General features: G+C 38.9%; 1 protein-coding gene across 2 annotated transcripts in view; it reads right to left on the bottom strand.

Moving 5' to 3' along the window:
- Positions 1–24,515, bottom strand: part of tenm3 (teneurin transmembrane protein 3) — a 275,119-nt gene that overhangs the window by 86,759 nt on the left and 163,845 nt on the right. For both annotated transcript variants that reach the window (XM_084399638.1, XM_084399639.1), the window contains 2 exons: positions 17,368–17,596; positions 3,914–4,152 (listed from right to left, as the gene is read on the bottom strand). In XM_084399638.1, coding sequence (XP_084255764.1) covers positions 3,914–4,152; positions 17,368–17,596 — 468 coding nt within the window. The remainder of the gene's footprint in view (positions 1–3,913; positions 4,153–17,367; positions 17,597–24,515) is intronic.

Here is a 24,515-nt window from a genome sequence, read left to right as displayed (position 1 = left end):
GCGGGACAGGGAACAGCCACAGATGAAAGAAAGTGAGAAGAAATCTGTTTTTGGGCTTGTTAATGTTTGGCCCCTACAGGGCACTGACATGATTAGCTCTCCATATATTTCCATGATTTCTGTGATGTTCTTAAATGTCCTGCTGTGTGCATCTTCAATAATGATCAAAGCTGCTGAGGGTCTGGCTAGAAACACCCTGTTAGTTGTAAGCCAGACACAGTACAAACACTATATTCATAATGTCGCTGATAACAACTAACAGCTATGTCATTATGGCAAACAATGTTAGGACTTTAAAAAACAACATTTCTACAAGTCACACGATGCATTTCTTCCAGCAAACTTTTTACTTCGATTTCTAGACGTCTGAATAGGCCAAATAACCTGATGTTTTCTCATAAGGCCGGAGCACAGCTAAGAACATAATTTTGAAGATACATATACAGAATGAAAATGGGCCAATTATGAAAAACTTTGCAATTGTGTCTTGCTCTCTTTCAGTCTCTCTAGAAGGCTGTGATCTCTGCTCTATTAGCAGCTGTACTGACAATAGCAGCAGACCTGGCTGTGGAGTGTCAGTAAATAGCTCTCTGGAAGCTGCCGAACTGTCTCCAATACAGTGGAATAATTAACTCTGAAATGGATTTGGCTTCATTTCTCTAAAGAGCAAAATTAGCTTTTGTTATTCAGCCACTCTGCTTGCTGATCACACAGAGAATCCAAATACTTTCTTTAAACCTGTTGGACACAGCACTAATTCTGCACAGGCTTTAATACTGTACATCTTGTCAATCCCAACAGCGACAAATTGAACTACAAATGACTTTTCTCAACGTGACGCAAAGACGGACAATAATGAAAGGCCACTGAGTGAACAAATGCAATCCATTTTTGGATGTAATAGGGACTCACTGATGCTGTCCTCTCATCCCTTTATGACTTCATGATAAAAGGGGGCCGCTGGATCTCTACTTCACTGAATAGGTTTGGAGCAATATTGCATTGAGAAGGGAAACGGAGGGCACTTCATTTCCTCTTATTGACTTTGGAGGCCAGTCTTGACATCATCAATACAAAAAATGTTGTAGAATTGCGCTTGTCTGGGTGTGTGTTTCCTGTGTCTGATCACTAGAAACTATGTGAATATGATTGATTTTGTCCTTTTAATACAGTTTAGATTAGATCATATTGCACTTTCCACAAATATCAGTCAGTTGGTGTGCTATTATGTTTTTTGAAGCAATAAAGGTGTGGAACAAATTAATTTTGGACAGAGGGACAATATGTTGGACAATCATAATATTAACATGACAGTTTTAAATTTTCAGAACATGAAATATCATATAATGCAGTAATGTTGAGCATGCACTCTTATCAAATATATGTATTTAATTGATAAAATTACTTACATATAATACTTTATTACTTACAAATAAAATTAATACATAAAATTGAATTGAGTGTAGCTAAATTCATGACACACATTTATATTTTAAAAGATGGTTACCTACGGTTTTACAGACAAGACTAGTCCCAGACTAATTAAGCTGTTTTAACTGAAAGGAACTTGCACTGACATATCTTAAAATATGCCATTGTTTTATCTAAAGATGCACATGTTTTTTTTTTTTTTCTAAGGCACGTTTATAAAAGCTACTTTAATGCCCTAATTGAACTAAGGCCTAATCCTGGCTTAATCTAAACCCTGTCTGTGAAACCGGGCCATAATGTCTCATTTAAATTATTATTATTTATTTTTTTCACATTACAGCAGGCTACAATTAGAGGATGTAAAAAGAGCTCTAAAAACAGGCTCAATTTGACATATTATGCAAAATAGTTTTTTTTTTTTTTTTGAGTGAAATATGATGTTTTGCATCAGAGGGTGTCGTGTGTCTCTTCTTTCTTCAGTAATAGAACCATTACAAAAATAGCCAGGAGTAAAGAACACCCTCTCACATTATAGCAGAATAAAGAGTGCAGTGTGAACTGAAGGAAAACAAACAGTGCCTGCTGCATCACTGTCTCTCCCATGTGGTTCGTTCAACAGAACCATCGTGTCTTTGAGACAAACCAGCCCACCTCACACTGCAAAACAGCATCTCTACAGGCCATTCACAAATCCTCTCATCAGCGTGGCATTTGTATGGAATGAGGAAACTGCTGGCTCCATTCAGAGAGGGAGCTTAAACAAGGCTGTCTGCATTTGGCACACAGTACATGATAAATACTAAATGAAAGCGAACTTAAATCTATGAGGATGCAATAGGAAAACAACTAAATGTTTATCGGACGACGTGGCCACATTCGGCTACTATGGCAACATGGTCACGTTGAGCAGGTGACAGAGTAATAAAAAAAAAAAGAAAAAGAAAAAAGCAGTGGTTTCCATGGCAACTTAATTGACAAAGCAGTTGATTTTTAAATAGTACTCCACAGCCATTATATTTTGTACAATAACATTTTGCAGGCTTGCTAGAGGGGGTAACCTGGACGAAATTATCCCTACATAAAGTTGCTCAGAAATCAAGTGGCAGTAAATATTCTGAATATTACAAGGCAAAGTGGTTTTGTGGGACAGGAGATTTACTCAGGAAAACTATGAATTGGGTTGCCTGAATGACCAGTCAGTCTTAAGGGCCGTTCACACCAAGAACGATAACTATAACGTTAACTAGATTAGTGTCCACACCTGCGCATGATAACGTTCTGTTTATTTTAAACATGCGCTACAGTTTTGTCATCTGTTGCTTTTAATGGATTCTGATTGGCTGTCAATGTATGAATTATTCATCATCAGCAGAAAAAAAGAAAAAAAAAAGAAAATTCTGAAAGTGATTCCAATTATATTTTTCCTCTCTGCCATTACCGTTATACTTATGGTGTGGACTCGATGCAATTCTTTTACATTTAGAAAGATTTTTAGAATTATATCATTATTGTTATAGTTATCGTTCTTGGTGTGAACCGGCCTTTAAGGAAGCAATAAATCATTATTTAATAATGGAATAATATTATATGCAATTAAATAGAAATAATAATAATAAAAAAAAAATATTTTTTTAAATTATTATTTGAAAAATATGATATACTATAAATTATATATATTATGCATTATAATTGGAGAAATTATTTCAGATTTCAGGGTCACCTTGGCAGGATGCATTCTAGTGTTCAACTGTTATACTGAGCAGAACAGAACAGAAAGCAGGGGTTCCAAGAATATTTTTTTCTTAAAGCTACACTGTGTAGGATTTTCTCCCATCTAGCGGTGAAATTGTTTATGACTACCAACTGGATATTACTTTCTAGCCCCTCCCATTCCGAGGGCGTTTTAACTCCTACGGTGGCCGTATTATTTCAAATCTGCCGGCAGTCGCGGGTAATCTCCCCCTCGCATTCGTCACGGTGACACTGAGTGTAAAAACGCGAAAGGCGAAGCTTGAATTTCCAGGTATGTCCCTCTTTGGCTAATGTATTTTCAAGATGGAGGCGCAACATGGCTGCCGCCATTCGAGCGACTCGCTCGTATGTATATTCTAAATGGCAGATTCTACACTTACGAGAATACTTGATTAGTTGGTAGAAGTAATTACACATTAATGAGCACATATCATTTTGAAAGAACAAAGTGTTTTTTGCTAAGAATCAACTTAAAAAATTACAGTGTAGCTATAACACAACGTCTTAAAAATGCACTCAATGCTGCAATATGCTCAAGTGGTAATGCAACAGGCAAAGGTGTTCTTCTGCGTGTGTATGGATGTAGAAAAGGGGATGGATTTAAATATGCAACTTTTCAGAGAAAACGGAAATAAATTAAACAAATTAATGACTTCACTAGTCAGCTGGTCATTTGTTGGACTGATCTAGTTGACCCAATCATACTGCAAAGCATCAGAGTTTCACTTACCAATGCAGTAACAGAGCAGCACAGAGAGCAGTATGGAAACAGCCATGGCACTGAGGGCCGTGCACCTCCATGAGCAGTACTTAGAGGACTTCTTGAACTTGAAGGCGCTGCGGGAGAGTGTGTTGCGGGGCAGGGGCCGTGTAGGGGGCGAGTAGACCGCCCCCGTGGCCATGGTGTAGCCTGGCGTGGCCGTGCTGAACAGAGGAGTGGTGCCGGTGCCTGTCTTAAAGAGAAAGTGCCTGAAAGAGAGAGAGAGAGAGAAAGAAAAGAGCAATGAACATTTACTCTCGTTGTGACAGACATTTGACACATTTAATAATAAAAAAAATTCATTAAACAGCTTTAGGCAAAAAAGATTAATGCCAAGAACTTGTCTGTTATAGTTCATAAAATCAGATAACTTTTCATAGAAAGCTCAGTATATTAAGTCTAAATGAATAGTAATAGCAGCACAGATTGTTCACAAAGCGGGGTGCAGTACAAGAAGTGAGGCGTACAGCCCTCGCAAACTGCCCTGCTCCTGTATGTCCCCCGCTAAGCTAGTGTCACCCTCTCCTGCTGATTGGCACTTAAAGTATGATTGGCTAACAGAAGCCCTTGGCATGTGGTAATTATGCTGGGCAGATATTACCAGCACATTTATTAAGCTGGCCCTTTCTGTTTGCTTGAACACCACAGTGAAAATCTGGCTCTCTTCTCTTTTCAACCTTTACCGAACACATCTCAAAGCCCTGGTGTTTGACTTCCCTTTAGCCTGCTGTGCTTCTTTGCCCGAATGAAAGTGGAGAAATGGGAAATGTGATGTGTGAATGTGTGTGTGTGTGTAAGTGGCACTTTCCACTATACATCTGGAATCAGCTGATTGGATTTAAGAGGTAGAGAAAAAGCTTTTTCTAATTAAAAATCATCAACGGTATTGAGTTACTCAGCAGAAGAGGACATTAAAAAAATCATTTCATCAAATTCAGCATTTAAAGATCATAATATCCCAGGGGACGAACTGCTGACACAGTGGCAACCAGGACTAGCTGTCTATATCTACACTATATTGTCTATATTATCTAACTGTAGGGTTTTGAAACAAAAGTCCAAATACATAAATGTACATTTTCTCCAGCAGATGTTTTGTATGGTGTTTTCAAATACCTAGATTAAATTATAATATTTTCTTGTGGAAAGAAGTTTTTTTTGTGTGTGAAAATTTGTATATAAAAATGAACGAATTAAAAGTCAAGTTTTGAAAATATTAAAAATAAATACAAATATAAAAGGCAATCATACAATGAAGGTAGTTGTAACCTGTATAAATCTATACAAATTGTTAATATTTTTGACTCTTCTCATAAATTTGGTTTCATAGCTGTTTTTCTGGCTCAAACACCTATAATAAACTATTTATTGGCAAATTTCATTGTGACAACGCCCATATAGTGTCATGGTACTTCACTGGGGAAACAACAGTGTAAATGTTTAAAGTTTTTTTTTTTGCCGCCAAAACTTTTAGATATATGTATCTATACAGATAAATATTCACTTGAGTTAAAAAAAGAAAACTAACCCCAGTCTCTCCAATGCATTTATTATAGGCCTATTACATAACCCTCTTCCACAACATGAAATCCCCTCCTTTTGTTAAACAAAACTACTCACAAGGATGCAGAGCTAAGCAATTCTCTAAAACTGCATGGTTGTCTGTTCGATTGCATTCCTTATGTTGACAGAATGACCCATGAAGACACTGAACAATGGAACAAACAGATGATTCGAGCTGCGATATCAAATAACACTGAGCACTAAATCCAATTAGCGAGACAATTCATTCGACAATCTCTCTGCATTCTTGCATTCTAATGCAGCGACAGAGAGAGAGAGAGAGAGAGAGAGAGAGAGAGAGAGAGAGAGAGAGAGAGAGAGAGAGAGAGAAAACTGTGCTCTTGTTTTAGTGCAGTAAACAGTTGCTGCCAACTCACTGTTACTCCAATATTATCAATCAACCCAATCAAAGCCAAGATGCTATGCAAGGCAGTCCGGATTTAATCTAGTAATGCAGGAATGTCAATTAAAGAATTAGTCAAATTAAAATATTAAAGGCTGTGTAACTTGATTTATGCAAGTGGCGAATCGATTAACATATTAGTGGATTTTTATTGCAACTTAATTTAGAGCAATTATTCCTAAGCAAGTACCAGTGTCAGAATCTTCTGCCAATCAAATGCCTCTTGATAATTTGCATTCACTGGCTAACCGAACAAGGGAAGAGATATACGATAGGTGCTTGGGCCAGTGCGTGACCGCTTTGTCTAAATTCGGTTGGCTTAATATGGGACTTTGGCCATTTGGTTGGCTCAGCGCTGGCCTTCTGTTTGGTGGTGGCTGTGTTGGGGTGGGGCGTCTGGAGATTTAGCACTTTGGTTGGCTCAGTGTTGGGCTTGGCATCAGCAGCTGGCACCATGAGAAAACTCAGGAGCACATACCCGTCCCCATAGTCGCCCTCGTGGCACACGGGAGGGAACACATCCATCTCTATTAAGTTGTCATGCCCGTTTTCAAGAACTGCTTGCTTTGCTAATCTTCTACATGAGAAAGACAAACAATTAGAATAAAGGTCGTCAGTGCTTTCTGGTGATGAGACAGTCAAGGTATTTCTAATTATGAGTTTGGCAGCAAATCCACAGAGAAAGAGCTTCCCAGACGGCAGTCAGTCATAGCTGAATGTACACCGAATGAAAGACAGACAGTCGCACACGAACCCACACATGAAAAGACTCATAAAATAAATATACTGCAGTTTTATGTTCAATATATCATTGAGTTTTCCTCTAACATGCTCTGATAAGGAGGGGATATTTATTATGGTGAATAGAGCCACAGAATTACTCAAGCGCACTGAATGACTGTAAAGTGTTATTGGTAGGCTCTCTACATCCACAATGAGCTAAGTGTGAGAATATATTAATTACTGTACTTCCTCTATAGTCAATAGAATTCTCTGAGAGAGGGATGGGTATCTCTAGAGGTGCATATAATCTGAAGCGGTGGTTTTCAATTGGTGTGTCGTGACCCTGAAATTAGTTGTGGATCTGTTCTGATAGGGTTGCGGGCAGCTGGGAAAAACAATGCTAAAGGTCAAAAATAAAATGCAACTAACCTTGTAATTGCATTTTGTTAGGATATAAAAATAGGCTAATCAAATTATATGAGGGAGAAAACAGTGCTTCCCATATCTTTTTTTGTTGACATCAAAGGCTGTGCACGCATCATCCTCTAATGTATTTTGATGAAAATTCATCTGTCACTTGGTAGAAGATTGCGAGGCAAGGCATATACCAACATGGACAGGTTGTGTGACAAGCCCTCATTTTCAAAAAGCATAAAAAAAAAATAAAAAAAAACACACACACACACACACACACACACACACACACACACACACACACACACACACACACACACACACACAAGGTAAATTAAAATATGACCCAGACAGCATTCAATGGCTTGTGCTGACCCTAATGTGTTTTGTGCAGTTAATTATTTGCTGCTGAGACATTTATTAAAAAAATTAAAAAATTAAATAATATATTTCAATATTTGACTTTAAGGACATCTCTGATTATTTCTGCATGCTTAAAATATTTAGCATTGAGCTAGCCGAAGTCCAAAAAGTAAAACCACTTAAGGCGAGACACTACAGGTGAATAGGGTAAAATTTTAAAATAATAGATATCACCATGAAACTTCCTCAGTTCATTACTTACACAAGTTCATAAAAAAAATGTTTTACAAGTTTTTGAAATTTGTATGTTTAATTATGCAAATTAGGTATTATCTCATTAAATATGTGCAATTTTGCATATTTTTTCAGTAGATATATCTGAAAATATGATAAAGCCAGAAGCAAAATTATTTTTTCATTTTGATTACACACAAGATGGAAAAAGATGTTCAGAGGGATTTCAGGATATATGCTTTCATTAACTAGGAAATCAAAATATACTGTCCATAGCCTTAAAATATCGATTTTCACCATTTTTTTTAAATTAAAATGTCAATAAATCAGGCCAGGAATGATTTATTAACAAATCCCTCTGAACAGATCTTCAGAATACTGCTAAGTGTATAACTGGAAAGTTTGGTGTACACAGGTGCTACATAGGCTGAGATGTTTCTACTGGAGAATGACAAAAAACACAAAAAAAATAATTTTGCGAAAATGGCAGTTAAAGATTTAATAGTTCTAAATGAGATTTCGTCGTTAGCTTTAAATCCCCCTTTGGACATTCACGATTGGTTACTGATAGAAAGGAAATGCCCATATTTGGTTTACATAGCGTTGTGCGGGAGACTCAGAGCTTTACAACGATCCCGGACATGACAGACTTCAGTGAACAGACGGAGCTCGGCATGTCGCGTTGGAATACTAACTTCCTGGTAAATTCGGGAGAAACTTACTGCCGCAAGTAAACAAAATGTAATAAAATAAACATCGTAATGTATATTTTCAGCGTTTTCTTTATAGCAGCTTGAAAGAATACATATTGAAGGAGTAAACTCGGCCAAAATCTCAAAACTGACCACTGCATGAAAAATCGATGTTTTTGCCTGCCGTGTCTCGCCTTAAGAACCACTGATCTAAAGCCATGGGGCAATGTAGAGTTTTTCATTCCTCTCCACAAATTTTCTTATGGGATCAAAACAGATATATGGGATTCCAAGAGTAATTCAGTATGACTTTACACATAACTTTTTAGTTTTCCCCGCATAACACCACTATGACCTACGTTTTAACCAACTCACCCTTCTGACCTCACAGCAGGAGTTCAAACCTTTACTTCAAGTTTTTACAACAAGTGACTTGCTGACATGTAACTCAATAACACGACTTGACCATATGTTCGTCCGTCTTGAATTACACTGAGTGCCCCGTTTTTAAACAAACCACACGACAGCATTTAAAATAACTTGTGTATAGTTTCAAATTCCTTTTTTTGCCCTATTTTTGAGACAATGAATATAAAAAGATACAAAGACAAACTCTGGGAACTAAACACTTGAAAGACCTATTTACTGTAAGTCACTCTGTCATGAAAATGATAGATGCTACATTTTGTTATGATTGCTGACACTTTCAATTCACTCTATTCACGGTTCATGTGGCTTTTATAGTCATTTAACATTGGGTTTTATCACAGTTAAAGGGATCATAGCAATAAGAGGTGGTGCATGCTTGAAAATAGTTTTTAAATAAATGCTGAGATTAGACCCTCAGTAGAAATGTTAATACTTTCACCGCCCACTTAAACGAGAGCTAATAGAAGACACATGATGAAAAAGAGATAGAATTTCCAGCTGTAGTATCTATGGACTGACTGGGGCATCTGTTGTTTAGGTAGGACAGGAATAACGTTCCTTTGACATAGAAGACAGCGAACAGGGATTTCCGAGCAGGAGGGACGGGATAACCATTGTTAATTGATTACAGCATGCATGACACCAGACTGGAAATTGCTATGCTAATCCATGTATCTCCTTTCACGTTTGTCATCCTCTGACAAATACCTTCACAGAACATTTTGGAAAAGCGGACGCATAAAAGAACTGGCAAATAACTCAACAATGGTTAGGCCTATATGCAGCGGCGTAATCGAAGGTAGTCTACTTAAAAGAAATATAAATTGTAACATTTTTCAGTCATGGAATTACTATTCGACACAGATGAGTTATTTCGATGGACTGAATAATGTGTAAACATATTTTCATAATCTTCTAACAAGGATCTATGATCTTCAGAATAAATACACACACCACTTTTTGATGCTTCATTCATGCTAACCAACAGCCCTGTGCTTCACACTTTTGAAAAACTACTTCTATATTCAATCTACAGCACATATATCTACTGTGAAAAACTCTCTCTCTCATAATAAACTATAACAGGCCTGAATAATGTTAAAATTATTCTTTTCACTCAGTCCACAACACAGTATGGAGGCAGAAAAAGATAGGAAAAAATGCAGACAAAAACCATAACCTCTATGTGAAGGAAAATGCAAATAGGCTATTGTTATTCTTAAGAAGCCCATTCTTTCAATGCTGCCTGCAGTGTATTCTTCTACAGTGAACATTTGCAAGTTATAAAAGTGACAAAGGACAAAGTGTCAGTGCTGAATGATCCACAGCTCTTAGATAAGCCTGTACTGAGAGGCATCTCACAGTTGCTGTGTGTTTTGTCTATGCGGATTGACCCTGTCTGTTCCCGGCTTATAAACTAACAAAACATCTAAAGGCTCTTGACAATTGGCACACTTGGTAGAATGGTGTGTGATTATACTCTGCACACAATCCTTTATGAGTCATCAGGATTTCATACTTGTTTTTAATTACAGTAACACCTATTGAAGTTATATTGATGGATGATGCTTTACTTTAACGTCAATTTGATGTCTGGTTTTGTTTTGAAGCAATAAATCACTCCTCTTCAAAACCATTTACCAAAGAAAAAGACAGTAAACAAAGAAAATAATCAGTAAATGTTCATTAGGCACTTTCTCAGTTTACTACCTTTTGCTAGAGGAAGTTTACAGGAGATTTGTGTAAGACTGGCTTTAATTACAGTCCATTTCCTCCTTATAGCAAGCTAATATCTACAGAAAATGAGATGCTGTGATCGAATGCAGTGAGCACTTTGTTCTCTCTTGTGATGGTGGAAGTCGTGAGGTCTGTCTTTAGCTGTCTAACCTCTGAGGCATGACATGGGAACTGACCTATGAGTCAAAAGTGCTTTGAGATTCTCATGGGGGATCCCTGTGTGTGGCTGATGTGAACTTTTCTGGTTATCTCCACATGGAGAACAGCTTGAAAATAAAGCCGTTTTGCTATCTGCAAAAATGAAATCACGGACAGAACAGAGTATTGTTGCGAGATGTGTTACTTTGCCTAGAGCGAGGTTTTGGAATGTCAAGTGCTTCAGTTTTCTCCCTCATTTTAAGAGAAATCCATTACCACTCTATCACAAGCAGAACGTGTATGTTAATGGCATAAGAAGCAAGAATTCACCACGCATTAAACAGTAGTAATAGATTATCAGCAGTCAAAAGAAAGATAGATGGAATGTGAAGACGATCAAAAATACAATAATATGCAAAAGGAACAAATGGACAAAAATGTGGGTAACATGTCACTCCCTCTCAAATAGTATATTCAAAATTAAAAAAACAAAAACAGTAAGGACATTTCTTACAAATCTTATGTATAATATAATTAGATATATTAAACCTTCTTTCATCTACAAAAATGGTAACTGGGCACACATTTATGGATGGGAAATGGAAAGCCTGGAGTGGATACAGAACAGAGTGATGGGAGGGGACGTTGCATACTCTAGTCCAGAAGCAGGTTCGCCAATTGCCTGATTTGTTTTTACACTTGAAATACTCAGACTCTGAATGCGGAAAACCTCCTTGTGCAGAGATCTTGAGATATTTTAATCAGTTAAGGACCGGCAGGTGTCTCAAGAGGCTTCTCATGTTTCTCTTTTCACCACTTTAACAGCATCATTAAATAGCATAGAGAGTAAAGACAGGAGAGTGAGGTAATTGACCGTATGAGAGACAGTCATGATCGTTCAGACTCAATTGCCTGTTTAGCACAAATTGTGCACAAATTACAAGAATGTAGAAGCATATGCTCTGACGTGATCTGTATTTCACCACAAGGTTCATGACAATGTCAATAATGGCTTAAAGGTACATTCAGTAATTGCTAAACAATGCCAACATGAACCCTGGGAACCAATCGTTCATGCTTGTTAATACTAGGGATGCACCGATCCGATACTCAGTATCGATATCGGCTCCGATACTGCCATTCTTTGCCGGATCGGCACACAAACATTATAAAGCATCATAAAGTTTTCGGGCATTATATTATAAGTGTTCTGAAGCCATTCTATGGTATAACGTGAGGTAGAAATAATTATTTAAGTCGTTAAATTCAAGTTTACGAAAACTCTTCCCTCAGCTGCTGCTGTCAGTCACTCTCCATTCAGCATCAAACAGCGCATCGCGCTCGGTCACGACAGTCAACACGATGATTCAATGTTACTATTATTATACTTGATCTGTAGATGAAGGTCTATGGTTTCACATAAAATTACCTTATCTTGCTGGACTGTATTGCTGTACCTTAATCATGTTACTTTCTACCGGGTGTCTGTTCACAACACTGGAGTAGAGAGCATTATAATTGTTCTTCACGCGCAAAGTAACTGAAATTTAAAACTGTTAAAAGAAAACGCTGAATAAACTATTGCATAGATAGATACTGTATAATACACTACACATCAATATGTCTTTCCTTTGTGCTTTGAACTTTTCAATGCGGACTCGAAGCGATGCACGCTGTGACTCCATGTTGCTTCAAGCGCATCATCCTGCGCACGGGATGCGGATAAGCGCTTTGTGCCACACTATATTGGAGCCTTTCATATCATAATACTTTTGCACAATGAAAGATTATCCATAGCCTTTCTTGTTCTGTCCTATCTATGTTGCTGCCTCGTTAAACAGCTGTGCTATACATTTAAAAAGTGTCTTAATTTTATAGTATAATATAGGCTAAAAGTTTTTTTATCTTTTTGATTTTTTTATCTTGTTTTTCATTCATGTATTTTACAACAACACAAAGAGCAATGTGTAACGTTTTACCAGATTTAGAGCTACACTTATTGGGCCCTATTTTAACGATCTGAAACGCAAGTGTCAAAGCGCAAAGCGCAAGTAACTTTGTGGGCGGGTCTCGGCGCTGTTGCTATTTTCCCGGCGGGATAAACGACTCTTGCGCCGGGCGCAAATCTAAAAGGGGTTGGTCTGAAGTAGCTTCATTATTCATAGGTGTGGTTTGGGCGTAACGTGAAATAAACCAATCAGATCATCATCTCACATTCCCTTTAAGAGCAGACGCACTTTTTCCTTGGCGTATTGCTATTATAACGGCGGATTTGCCAGGCGCGCGCCAAGAGCGGTTCACAGCCGAGGAGAGCAACGCTCTCGTCACGGCCGTAAAAGAGAGAGAAGTGACATTGGGGATGGGAGAAACACACCCAAATTAGCTTCGGTTAAACAGGCATATAATAATGTGGGTAAATGTGTAAGCTAGATGTATGCTTTTATAATAAATTATTATATTTATAATAAATTGTCTATCTATCTATCTATCTATCTATCTATCTATCTATCTATCTATCTATCTATCTATCTATCTATCTATCTATCTATCTATCTATCTATCTATCTATCTATCTATCTATCTTACGTTTGTAATAATATGATTTGCAAAAATGAAAACTGCTGCTTCTGTGTAGATTAGAGAATCACAGTGTATGAGCGTTGTGCACTCTATACATTATGGTCAAGCATGCGCCCTTAAAATAGCATAATGAACAACGCGCAACGCGCCACTGACTTTAGACTAGGTTTTTTCTGGCCAGTGGCGCAATTGTTTTATGGAACAGTAAAATAGCACCAGGGAACGTTTGCGCCGGAACACGCCTCCTTTTTTGCGCTGAACCGCCCAGGGAGGTTCATTCCCTAGTTTAGCGACGTGCTTCTGTGGAGGGAAAAGCGCGCTTTGCGCGGGTGCAAAATAGGAATGAAACATGCGTCGGTGTACAAAGTCAGTTGCGCTGGGTGCAAGATAGGGCCCATTGTCTCTTATTTGTTCCCAACTAAATAAGGTTGTTTTTTTTTGCACAAAATGTTCAGATTTTATAAAATGATTGTGCACTCTGATTTACTCTGAAAAACTAAATTTTACTGCTGAATTATCCACTAATCTAGTTTATAACAGCATTTTTGTCATAGATTGTGATCATATATTTTTTTGGATATATGGTTTTATATTGGTTTTTCTTTATAATGAAGTTGTCTGTATTAAGTAGCATTTATGGACTGGATTGTTACATTTTCTCCAAAGGCTAATTCAGTCTACTGAATTTTTTGGTTCATTTCTTCAGCCAGAATCTACTGCCTCAAACAAATCAATGGACTTGTTCAAGGACATGTTGTGAAGCGTTCGCATTTCTACTCTCTGCCAGCATGTTTTCATCCATTTACTACTGCTGATGTTTCTCATTACTTTCATCTAAACTTCACTGTTGTGCCTGTCGAGGAGCTGGATGTTTTGTTTATTTTAACTCTAAAAGTCAGTCCGTATCATGTAAACAGTTGTTAAGTAAGCTCCATGTCTAACTTGGAACACGGCACCTTTTGAACCAATGCAGCCACGCATACAATTTGTGATTTTGAGCATAACTGAACTAGAGTGTGTTTTCAGAGTGTTTATTTGGTAAGAAGATGCAACACCATAGTTGGATTTACAAGCATCTGTAAGTGTCAGAGAACCTACTGACTGTGTGTGGTCCAGTGTGGTCTTCCTCAGTGAGATCTCATGATATAAACAGACATTTAAGCTCTCTTGCTAATATCTACAAAAATCTACATAATTCTTTGTCAATATGAGTGGAGGAATGCCAAGGATAAGGTTTCGAGGATATGGTCTGACCACTGAGACAGAGAGAGAAGAACAAAAACAAATAGCAGAGCGAAAGTTGGAAAAGAGACAGAAAGCAAAACAATGGGGGTGAACAACAATGGACAAAAGTGCAGACATCTTGCTGTGGTTGACACGACACAAAGCAAAAAAGCAAGACCACGGCATAGCAATAAAAAAGAACTGAGATACAATATAAAGTGAGAAAGAGTTGTGAGGAAAACAGAGAAACAGAGGGAAAGACCATAAAGGAAGTGTAGCTGTTGGATATTTCTGTTTTGTGACCACTGTGTCCATGTGAAGGGCCATGAAGTGAAACAGAGGCAGGCGTGTTATTCCTGGATCTCTTAACACCGTGTTTGTACATCAAATATAAATTCAAAAGCAAGCCACTCATCAGAACCTGCATGCCTATAACCTTAGTCAGGGTACTTGCTATATTTAATCTAACGCAATTACAATTACAAGGTTGTGAGGGGTGATGTACAGTATGTTTAATGGGTTGACTTAAAGGTCCCGTTTAGAGATTATTTAGTAGTTGTCATACTTTTACGTTTGGCTGTTACCTTGAATTGGTTAAATTGTAATGTTAAATGTTACAAACTGTTATAAAAGCTTGTGGTATATGGTTTTGTCCGTCTGTCGAATTAACGATGGTGTTGTTGAATTTTTAAAATAAGTGCATTGTTTATTCCTACCTTAGTTACACGTGAGCACGAGTTTTGATTAGTAATATATGTTTTATAGGTGTACATGTGGTAACTGTGACAAAATGCCAACGGAGGTTGAAAACATCTGCTGCAAAGAAATACAAAAAGTATTTTCTAATTACCTCCTAATTAAATAATTGTTTGTTGTGTATAGTTCTTTTGAAATAGTTTTCATCCAAACAACTTTATATAAATACACTTTATTTTCACCATGAATATAGCCTTAAAAGCTGCCATGTTGTGTAAAAGAAATCGTTGCCATGCATTACAATAATTTATTTATTAAAAGTGGAATGTTACGTGACTGCACATTAAATTATTACAGCCTCACATCAATGTATAGGTTTATCGACGAATGATGCAGATTGCAGACCCTCCTGCTGTACATGTATGGTTCATCACCCGGGCTTTGAAGCAAACTGCTTAAACCCATATACCTTACAAAACATAAATAATATTTACAGAGCTGACTACGGACGAGCGAGGCGAAGAACTGACGAAGAGTATGTTTTTATTAAACATAAATTGTAACCATTGATCTCTAAGTACAGCGTCCCTGGGAAGGCCAAACAAAGGTGATTTGACTCCGGGATGAAAATAACATTGTCTCGACGACATGGCGGCAAACACTCTACAAACGCAACTCTTCCTCTTCTCCGTGGGAGAAGACCACGGCCCCTTTTTTTGCGTATTCCTGTGGGCGGAGGTTAGTCAAAAAACTGTTCTAGTGACGTCATTAAAGCAGGAAGTAGAGGGATGTAGTCCAAACCGCTTGGCATTGAACTTTGAGCTTTATAATTTTACAGGTATTATTTATGCTCTAACAGCAACATTACACACTAACTAAAGTTTGAAAAATGGGATCACGAAGAACAGGACCTTTAATGTCTCATATTTAAAAACTACTTTTTTGTCCACTAGGGTTGTCACAATACCAGTATTTTAGTAGCCTATACCAGAGATCAATAGATCATTTCAAAATTTCCAATATCAATTTAAATACCATGGTAAAAACTGTTGATTTAATATGATTAAATTAGGTATTAAGCCAATATTATTACATATTAATATATAAATATTAATGCAACCTCTAAATATTTATCAAAAAATAAACAATTTATTAAAGTAAACAAATTAAAGTCCTTTTTTGTCCGGTCTGTGTATGTTGTCTTAAGGCAAACCAACTGTATTTACATGAAACCTTTTCAAAACGTATATTTTCATTAAGAGGTGCATTTGAGCATTTATGCGTGAAGCCATATTACAGCATTTTACTGTAACTACCTGCACTACAGCAAAATACTGTAGAAAGGCACGGTTACATGTACTTTTTTCAATATTTTGTTGGCTTGATATTGAGGTGCCATTAGCCACTGCAGGACTGTACATATATTCTTCAAAGTCTTTTTCCTTCATCCTTCAAAACACTGTCTCTCTTTCTCTTGACTGCCTTTCATCAAGTATTTTTAAAGGATGGCAGCAAGATATTTAACACAATGACAGCATCACTTACCAAGTGCTTTAAAAAAGTTTCTCGAACGACCGTTATTTCTTTCTCTCTGCACCCACCCCCACTCTGTCTGACTCTGCTTATATCACACAGGATGAATGAAAGGAGTGCTAGGTGGTTACATCCCTTAATGGGGTAGGCTTAGTCATTATATATACAGTGTCACTAGAAAGAGTAGATCAAAAACAGAGAGAGGCCATTACAGTGCTAACGTTCAACCACCAAAACAAAGCACTCCCTTCTGCTAGTGTTTAAAGACCCCTAAGAGTATCCTCCGAGCTTACAGCCTCACTGATTTATGGGGGGAAAACAACCAAGCCGTATCCTCCCCTAAGCTTGGCGAGGTCTAAGTCACTCACACTCTAGGATGTTAGCAGAGTCAGCAGAAGCACTTTTGACACTGCCTTATTATAAAACGCTTTGTGAGACTGATGATACCTAATTTTGACTGATGATGTTAAAAAATTCATTTGTGAATGATGAATGTAAATTATACTATCAGGTTTGTTAGTATGCTGGATACTTGATGCATTATAAATAAAAGCCCTGTAGTCATACTGTTTTGAGACAGATATGAAGGTCACGTGTTCTGCTGTGTGAGCAATGTCAAATAAAAGATCTGTCCATATCACAGGTCACACTTGGTGGGATGCAACTGTGCTGGTGTGTGTGATTGCGTAACTGACCTACTCTCCAGCGGCACATTGCTGCCCAGGACCCAGCTGTCCTGCAGCGGCACTGACTCGGGTGTGGTTTGCAGTTCGGCGGGGAGGGCGGCCGGAGGGGCCGGGCTCACGTTCCTGCGGCTACTCAGAGAGTTGTGGTTCAGCGCCGTCACCGACGGCTGCTGCTTGTGCGGAGGCGGAGCTGGTGGCAGTGTGGACTGGCCCTGCTGATGATGATTGGACGGTTGATCTGCGGAAAAAATCAAATGAAACTGGGTTAACCAATGGTGAGGCGGCGTAGTTACGCTGTGCAGATGTAATCAGTTGTCCTTGGTAATTAATTGTGGCAGTTAGGCAAATGTGTCTGGATGAATGTGCTTTTGCCAAAGAACATCTGGGTCATATTACAACAGAGTGATGATGACTAACCATTTAGTACCCACCCCCACCAGCTGTCGAACTGCTGAGTACATGATGACAACGACACATATGCACGGCACTCATACACATTTAAGCATATGATAGAGACGATTAAACATCCGCTTTCATATGTGCCGGGGTCCCCAGCGGCACTTATCTATCATTATTGCAATAAATCCACCCTTGGGTTTATTTGGGATTGCACCATGTTAACGAGAAGTGTATGAAGAAGTTGCGTTTTGAGTAGTGGAGATTGTGAGCAGAGTAGGCGCTTTATTGGCTGAGCTTAAGACTGTGTTTACCACCGACCACAGTTGAAATGCAAATAGCCTCTCTGCCCTGCAGCCAGGTCAAAATGCCTTGAAAATCTACTTCAATCTTAAAATCAAGTTTATTTATATTAACTGTACTGTATGGTTAGAGGCAATTGCGTAGACAAAGCTACAGTGTATGTTTACCTGTCCTTCAACTTTACTTTTCTTTCATAGGCTCTGTTTTCACCTGATTATAAGATGTGTTTTCATCAATCTGATCCCAAATGGACAATGTTAAGTACAGGTGAAAATGGTGTCTTAAACATTGGTGTCCACTTTTGACCACTTCCAGAGGTAGTTGAAAACAAAGTGTGCGAACACTGAAAACACATAAATAAAGTAGCAGGTTTAAACAGGGCCCTAAAGGCTTTGGACATGCAATGTATTCGATGTGTGTCATTGCCAGGGGCACATAATCAGAACCTTAAAAGCACTTTTGCAAGCTCCTTACAACACTACTTTTCCGGTTGTAGCACGAGGTGAGAAAAAGGGGAGGTTTTAAAGACCGACAAAGCTGTGTACTTAGCATTAGCCTACAACTAGCTATGCTGATTTCGAGTAAGGGATCTTAAGCGGCATTCGTCACATCATGAGGGATCACGTCCTCGTCTAAACCTCTGGTGAGTCAAATCTAGAATGAGAAATTGAGAGAGAGAGCAAGAGATTATGTGTTGTAACTTGAGGCCACAAAATCCTTTTCCTTGAACATAGATAAGATGAAACACAATGATATGTATGCGCAGCAGCCTTTCCAGAAAGACAAAACCATTGCTCAACTTCCTGCGCTCTTCTGTGTTACTCATGTGGCCTTTTCTGATGGCAGTTTGACACAGAAGGGTTGCTATAAGAACTAAGCAGAATGACAAACGCCGAGTAAGTGAGTGTGCACTGCGGTTGAGAAGCTTCTGGCAGATTCGGACTGCAGCAGAAGAATTCTTTTCTGATGCGACAAGGCCGTTTCATGGCTTCTTTGACCTTTTCTAGTGCTGCCTGAAAATGTCTGTTTCATTCACTCTCATCTCCTGGTTGTCTCTTTGAAGCATATGTAGGCTTGAAGACACACATGCTAGCAAACAATAGTGCAGTAGGTTATACGAATTGTGTTTGTCAAGTGCTCTACTATCTCTTTGAACCTTTTCTTCACTTGGTTCTTAGTCTGAACACCCAAGTTGTAACAGTGTAATACGAATATTAACCTCTACGTGCAATCTGTAATCCCCCCCCCCCAAAACGTAAGATATTAAATATGCTTAATTTAACATTTCTACATTTTCCAAATAATACATTATGATACATTTACAATTACAATAATAATTATGGTTTTATTAAATTGCCAAAATAAAAAGCAATTATTTATTATCATCTTTAATTTACTTTTTATAAAAAAACAAGTATTCTTAATATTTTTTCTCACACAGTAAAAAAAAAAAGTTTATAATATACAACAAAATGTATGAAAAGTTTGAAAAGCCCTACTGTAGGTTGTTCAAGGTTGCCAAGCAACATTGGAACCTGCCACATTATAATAAAATTCAACAGATGTGTGGTCACACTGTCACAGGTGTGCAAGTATGCATACATTTATTTTACAATGGCTTAAGACGTACCTAGTCAAATTCAGAGGTTGAATTTTCTGCAAAAATAACACTATTGTGATACATAATATCAGCATGATATGTATGATTTTTGTCAAACAGAACACCCCTAATGATGATGCATTTTTATCCCCGCGGCTCAGGTGTGTGTAGCTGATCATGAATCAAAGAGCTCAACGGAGGATGTTCTGACCACCCCCGCAGTATACTGGGATACAGTGTGCTCTATTCAAGTAAAAATATGATGTGCTGAGAGAATGAGGAGGGTAAGAAAGGTTTGCTGAGAGGCTGAAAGAAGAAGACAGGTGTGGTATGGATTGCTTAAGGCAAAACATAGATACATGAGTGCAAATCTGTTGGGAATCACAACACATCTAGCTTCAAGCTTTTGTCTGAGGTCTGCACTGCACTGCACTGTTTCCACCCTAAAAGTCATCCATGTACAAAAAAAAACTCAAGATGGGCTGTAACACATACACACACACACACACACACACACACACACACACACACACACACACACACACACACACACACACACACACACACACACACACACACACACACACACACACACACACACACACACACACACACACACACACAACACACACACACACACACACACACACACACACACACACACACAAAAACAAGGATTGATCTATTCTTTGACCAAAACAAAGCAAGTACCTGAATCCTAGAGGCAGTGAGAGAGCACAGACAGCTTTCAGATTGGATTCTCATAGTGTTGTCGAGGGAGTGCTTGGGTACATTTCCATAGTCTGGGTGAACACGTTCCATTGGGTCCTATCTACTCTGCAGCTGCTGGCTTCAAAGAGCACAACAAAATCAAAAACAATGGAGGGAGAGGAAAGAGGGACTGTTGAGTCTGTTAAAATTCAATTTCCAGCCTCCTCTGCAACTGATGGCGCATGGTACTGTTCATTCCCATGATAATCAGTCTGTCAGACACACAATCCTTGTCGGAAAGGTGCTTTTCTGTACTCAATTAGTTTTTGCCCCTATAAGTAAACACAACTTTCTGTGCCATTGTGCCTAAGGAAGATACACTTTCAAAGAGGGGTGACACACACTGAGGCTCACAGGAGTAGTCTGATCAATTTGGAAGGAAATTCCTATAAATAATACAGCATTGGAACTGTTCAGAGCACATCTATATAGAGGTTAACACAAGCATAAAAAACCTGAGGTGGCAGGCAGTCTGACAAATAAACTACATGATAAGTCTCTTTCACATTAACATAGTTTGTGCTTAGGTTAATAGTTGGCCCATATGGGTGTTGCTATACAAACAGTAAAAACAGCAGTTTAACATGTTTAATTTCCTATTTAATATATTGAGCACAAGTGTAATGCTGCATTGGCCAAAAATATATTTTTGTCTTGTTTTCCCAATTAAAAATCTTAACACAAGAGTTGCATAAAATATTAACCCTTTCGCACGTACGATCACACGGGTGTGATCAGTCTAGGCTGGTCCCTGGAGCGTACGATCACACCGGTGTGATCAGTCTAGGCTGGTCCCTGGAGCGTACGATCACACGGGTGTGATCAGTCTAGGCTGGTCCCTGGAGCGTACGATCACACGGGTGTGATCAGTCTAGGCTGGTCCCTGGAGCGTACGATCACACGGGTGTGATCAGTCTAGGCTGGTCCCTGGAGCGTACGATCACACGGGTGTGATCAGTCTAGGCTGGTCCCTGGAGCGTACGATCACACGGGTGTGATCAGTCTAGGCTGGTCCCTGGAGCGTACGATCACACGGGTGTGATCAGTCTAGGCTGGTCCCTGGAGCGTACGATCACACGGGTGTGATCAGTCTAGGCTGGTCCCTGGAGCGTACGATCACACCGGTGTGATCAGTCTAGGCTGGTCCCTGGAGCGTACGATCACACGGGTGTGATCAGTCTAGGCTGGTCCCTGGAGTGTACGATCACACCGGTGTGATTAGAATGGTCAGTGCATGATGTGATCAACTGCTAAATTCAAATGTGCTTTCGCGCGTTGGCTGGCGCTGAGCCAGAGACAGGCGCGCTCAGAGCTGTCATATATCACAACTTTTCAGTGTTTTCAACCACATAATGTTTATTTTAGGTTTCAGACATGTAAGTACTAAAAAAACAATACATTTAGAGTTTGTAAAATGCACACTGATGTCAAAGGAAGAGGCAATAATAATCCTTTCCATTATAATTAGACACGTTTTATTCATATCAGATACACATTGTGTAAGTAACTTTACAGTTTACTCTATTCCTCTCCCAGTTCACCAGCCACTTACTTTTATGTATTTCGGGAGAAGTGGATGAATTCACGTGTTGTAAATCCAACAGATCCGATTCTCTGAACTGCGTCTGCGGCACAAACTAAGATGGCGACGCCCATCGCGCATACAGCTCAACGAACGCGATCGTTATAAAGGTGTTTAAAAAACAAAACACTTCCACTTGCATATATTTGGCAATCGGAATATCAGATATTTCATGCCATATCTAACAAATTTGTGAATATTTTGAATAAAAAAGGAAAAATGACACAAAAGCAGATCATCATTCATTCAGCTCTGTTGTTGCTGCGGTGTGTCACGTGACAAGCAATGACGCGTCACCATGGAAACCATAAAGTGACACATTCTAAATAACGGTCGCCTTGAAAAACTCACGTTGGGGGGTCAGCCAGAATATTTTTAAATTACGTGTGAAAGGGTTTTTAAGAACTGGTTTCAGAGTGACAAGTCCTGTTATTTTGAGTTTACTCAAAAGACACAGTGGGCCAAAAATATGACAGATTTGAATATTTTTCTTTTTATCTTTAGTTTTGATAAAGTGTCATTTTATATTTTCATCTTTTATACTGACATCTTAATTATTTAATGTCTGAAAAAAATATTCTCAATAACAAGGGTGTATGACAGCCAAATTAAAATGATTTAAATTCAGCAATGGTTTGGAATAGAAAGAAAGCTGGAAGAGATTTTTTATTGCATAAATGATTATATTATAATGAAAATGATGATGAAAATTGCTTTCAAGGATATATCTAACCAAATTTAGTGTATACAGCAAGAAATTAAATTGGCAGTGTATACGAAAATTCAAGATATGAATATATTTACAGGAATGTATTAAGAAATTAAGCATTTTTATAAGAAAAACATATTTTGGCAAAACAAGTAAATGTATCTTGTTTGGAGAATGTTTAAATACATTTACTGGAAAGCAAGACAAAAGCACTGATTAATACAATTGGGTTTTGCAGTTTGGGACCATAACTAAGATTTCTCAAGTAAAATAAAAACTTTCTCATCTTCATTTTAATCCCAGAAATTAAGAGTTAAGGCATGAAGCCACATGATACAACAGCAGACATCAAATTGTATTTAATAGTCTCTGGCTGTTTCTTGCCTGGCTAGCAGAAGTTAAATTAAATAAAGAGAGAGTAAATGAAGTGTAGAAGGAGACGACCATGTGTGCTGATCTGACACGCTCAGCATTTTCAGCAATTGCTCACCTTATCTCCATTTAATATCAAGGGAGAAAGGAACATAATGTATTTGGATATATAATATGCTAACAGACACGCACACACAAGCTCAAACACAAAAAAAACTGTGGGGCGACAACTTTATGGCTGTTCTCGGAGACGGCTCCCCAATACGTCTCAATTCCGCTGCCATATGTTTGCAACACAGGTGCCATTCCAGAACTTGAATGGACATTTGTCACGCAGCAGGCCCTGTTAGCCTCATCACGTCTGTCACTCTCCAGGGACTCTGCATACAGACCCTTTACATGCTCAGTAACACTGACTTAAGCCCGCTCTCTGACCTCCAGGCCTGACCCCTCTCAAAAGCCCATCCACGCTCAGACGTCAGCCTGCTTTGGTCTCCTCTGGTGAAGGGAAGTGTAACCCAGCCCGTGTCCCTCTCCTCTGGCTAGGAGAATGTAGTAGTTGGAGAGAAGGCCAGGTCATGTCAGTCACTGGCGATGGATGGGACAGATGCAGGTTTTATGGCACCGAAACACGATCACTGATGGATGACCCTGCCTGCTGTAACTCATGGGACGTGGCCTGTCATGCTCGTGTGCAGCAAAAATATTTTAAGAGCCATTTGATTAGGATTTCACAGGCAGACCTGAAATTACAGCCAGTGTCGTTTATCTCTTAATGGGGGCTGAGTGATAGCTAGTAAAAAAATAATAATAATGAAAGTGCTGCTTATCTGTACCAGCACATCTCGGGCCTGAGCTTGTATTTCAGTGATGGTTCATCAGCAGACATCTGACCTGCAGTGAAAGTGTGTGTGCGGGAGACAGTGTGTGCAAGGAAACGGAAACACTAATGCCCTGGCACCCAGAGTGTCAGTGCTTATATTCGCGCTGTCAAACTCTAGATTACCTCACATGTCCTTCACCCACACCTGTCAGAAAGCTGGGAGCATTCGGAGAGGCCTGTCATATCGAACATCAACCCCCCTTCTTGTCTTTTCTCAATGCTCATTTTGTAAACCTTTCCTCCTGAAAGAGGCTTTACAAAAGGAAGGACTGAGTCGCTCAATGGGGAGTGTCCATCAGCGTCCATCAATGTCTCTTTGCTGCGTTGGCTCACAATGGCGGAGTCGGGCAAAGGGGGTCAGACAGGAATTGCGTGTTGTGGGAAGGAAGAGAAGTGAATGGCTAAATGGGGCCTAATAGAGCTGTGTCCTGTGAGAGGCAGAAAGCCAAAGGAGGACTGAGCTTTTGAGACGGGCTGTCGGTGGTATATCCACAGTGGGACATTCATAAGGGTAATGAGACCGTTTATTTATGTGACATAC

Source organism: Rutilus rutilus (assembly GCF_951802725.1).
Source record: "Rutilus rutilus genome assembly, chromosome: 2".
NCBI classification, from domain to species: Eukaryota; Metazoa; Chordata; class Actinopteri; order Cypriniformes; family Leuciscidae; genus Rutilus; species Rutilus rutilus.
This window is presented reverse-complemented; position numbering and strand designations above follow the sequence as displayed.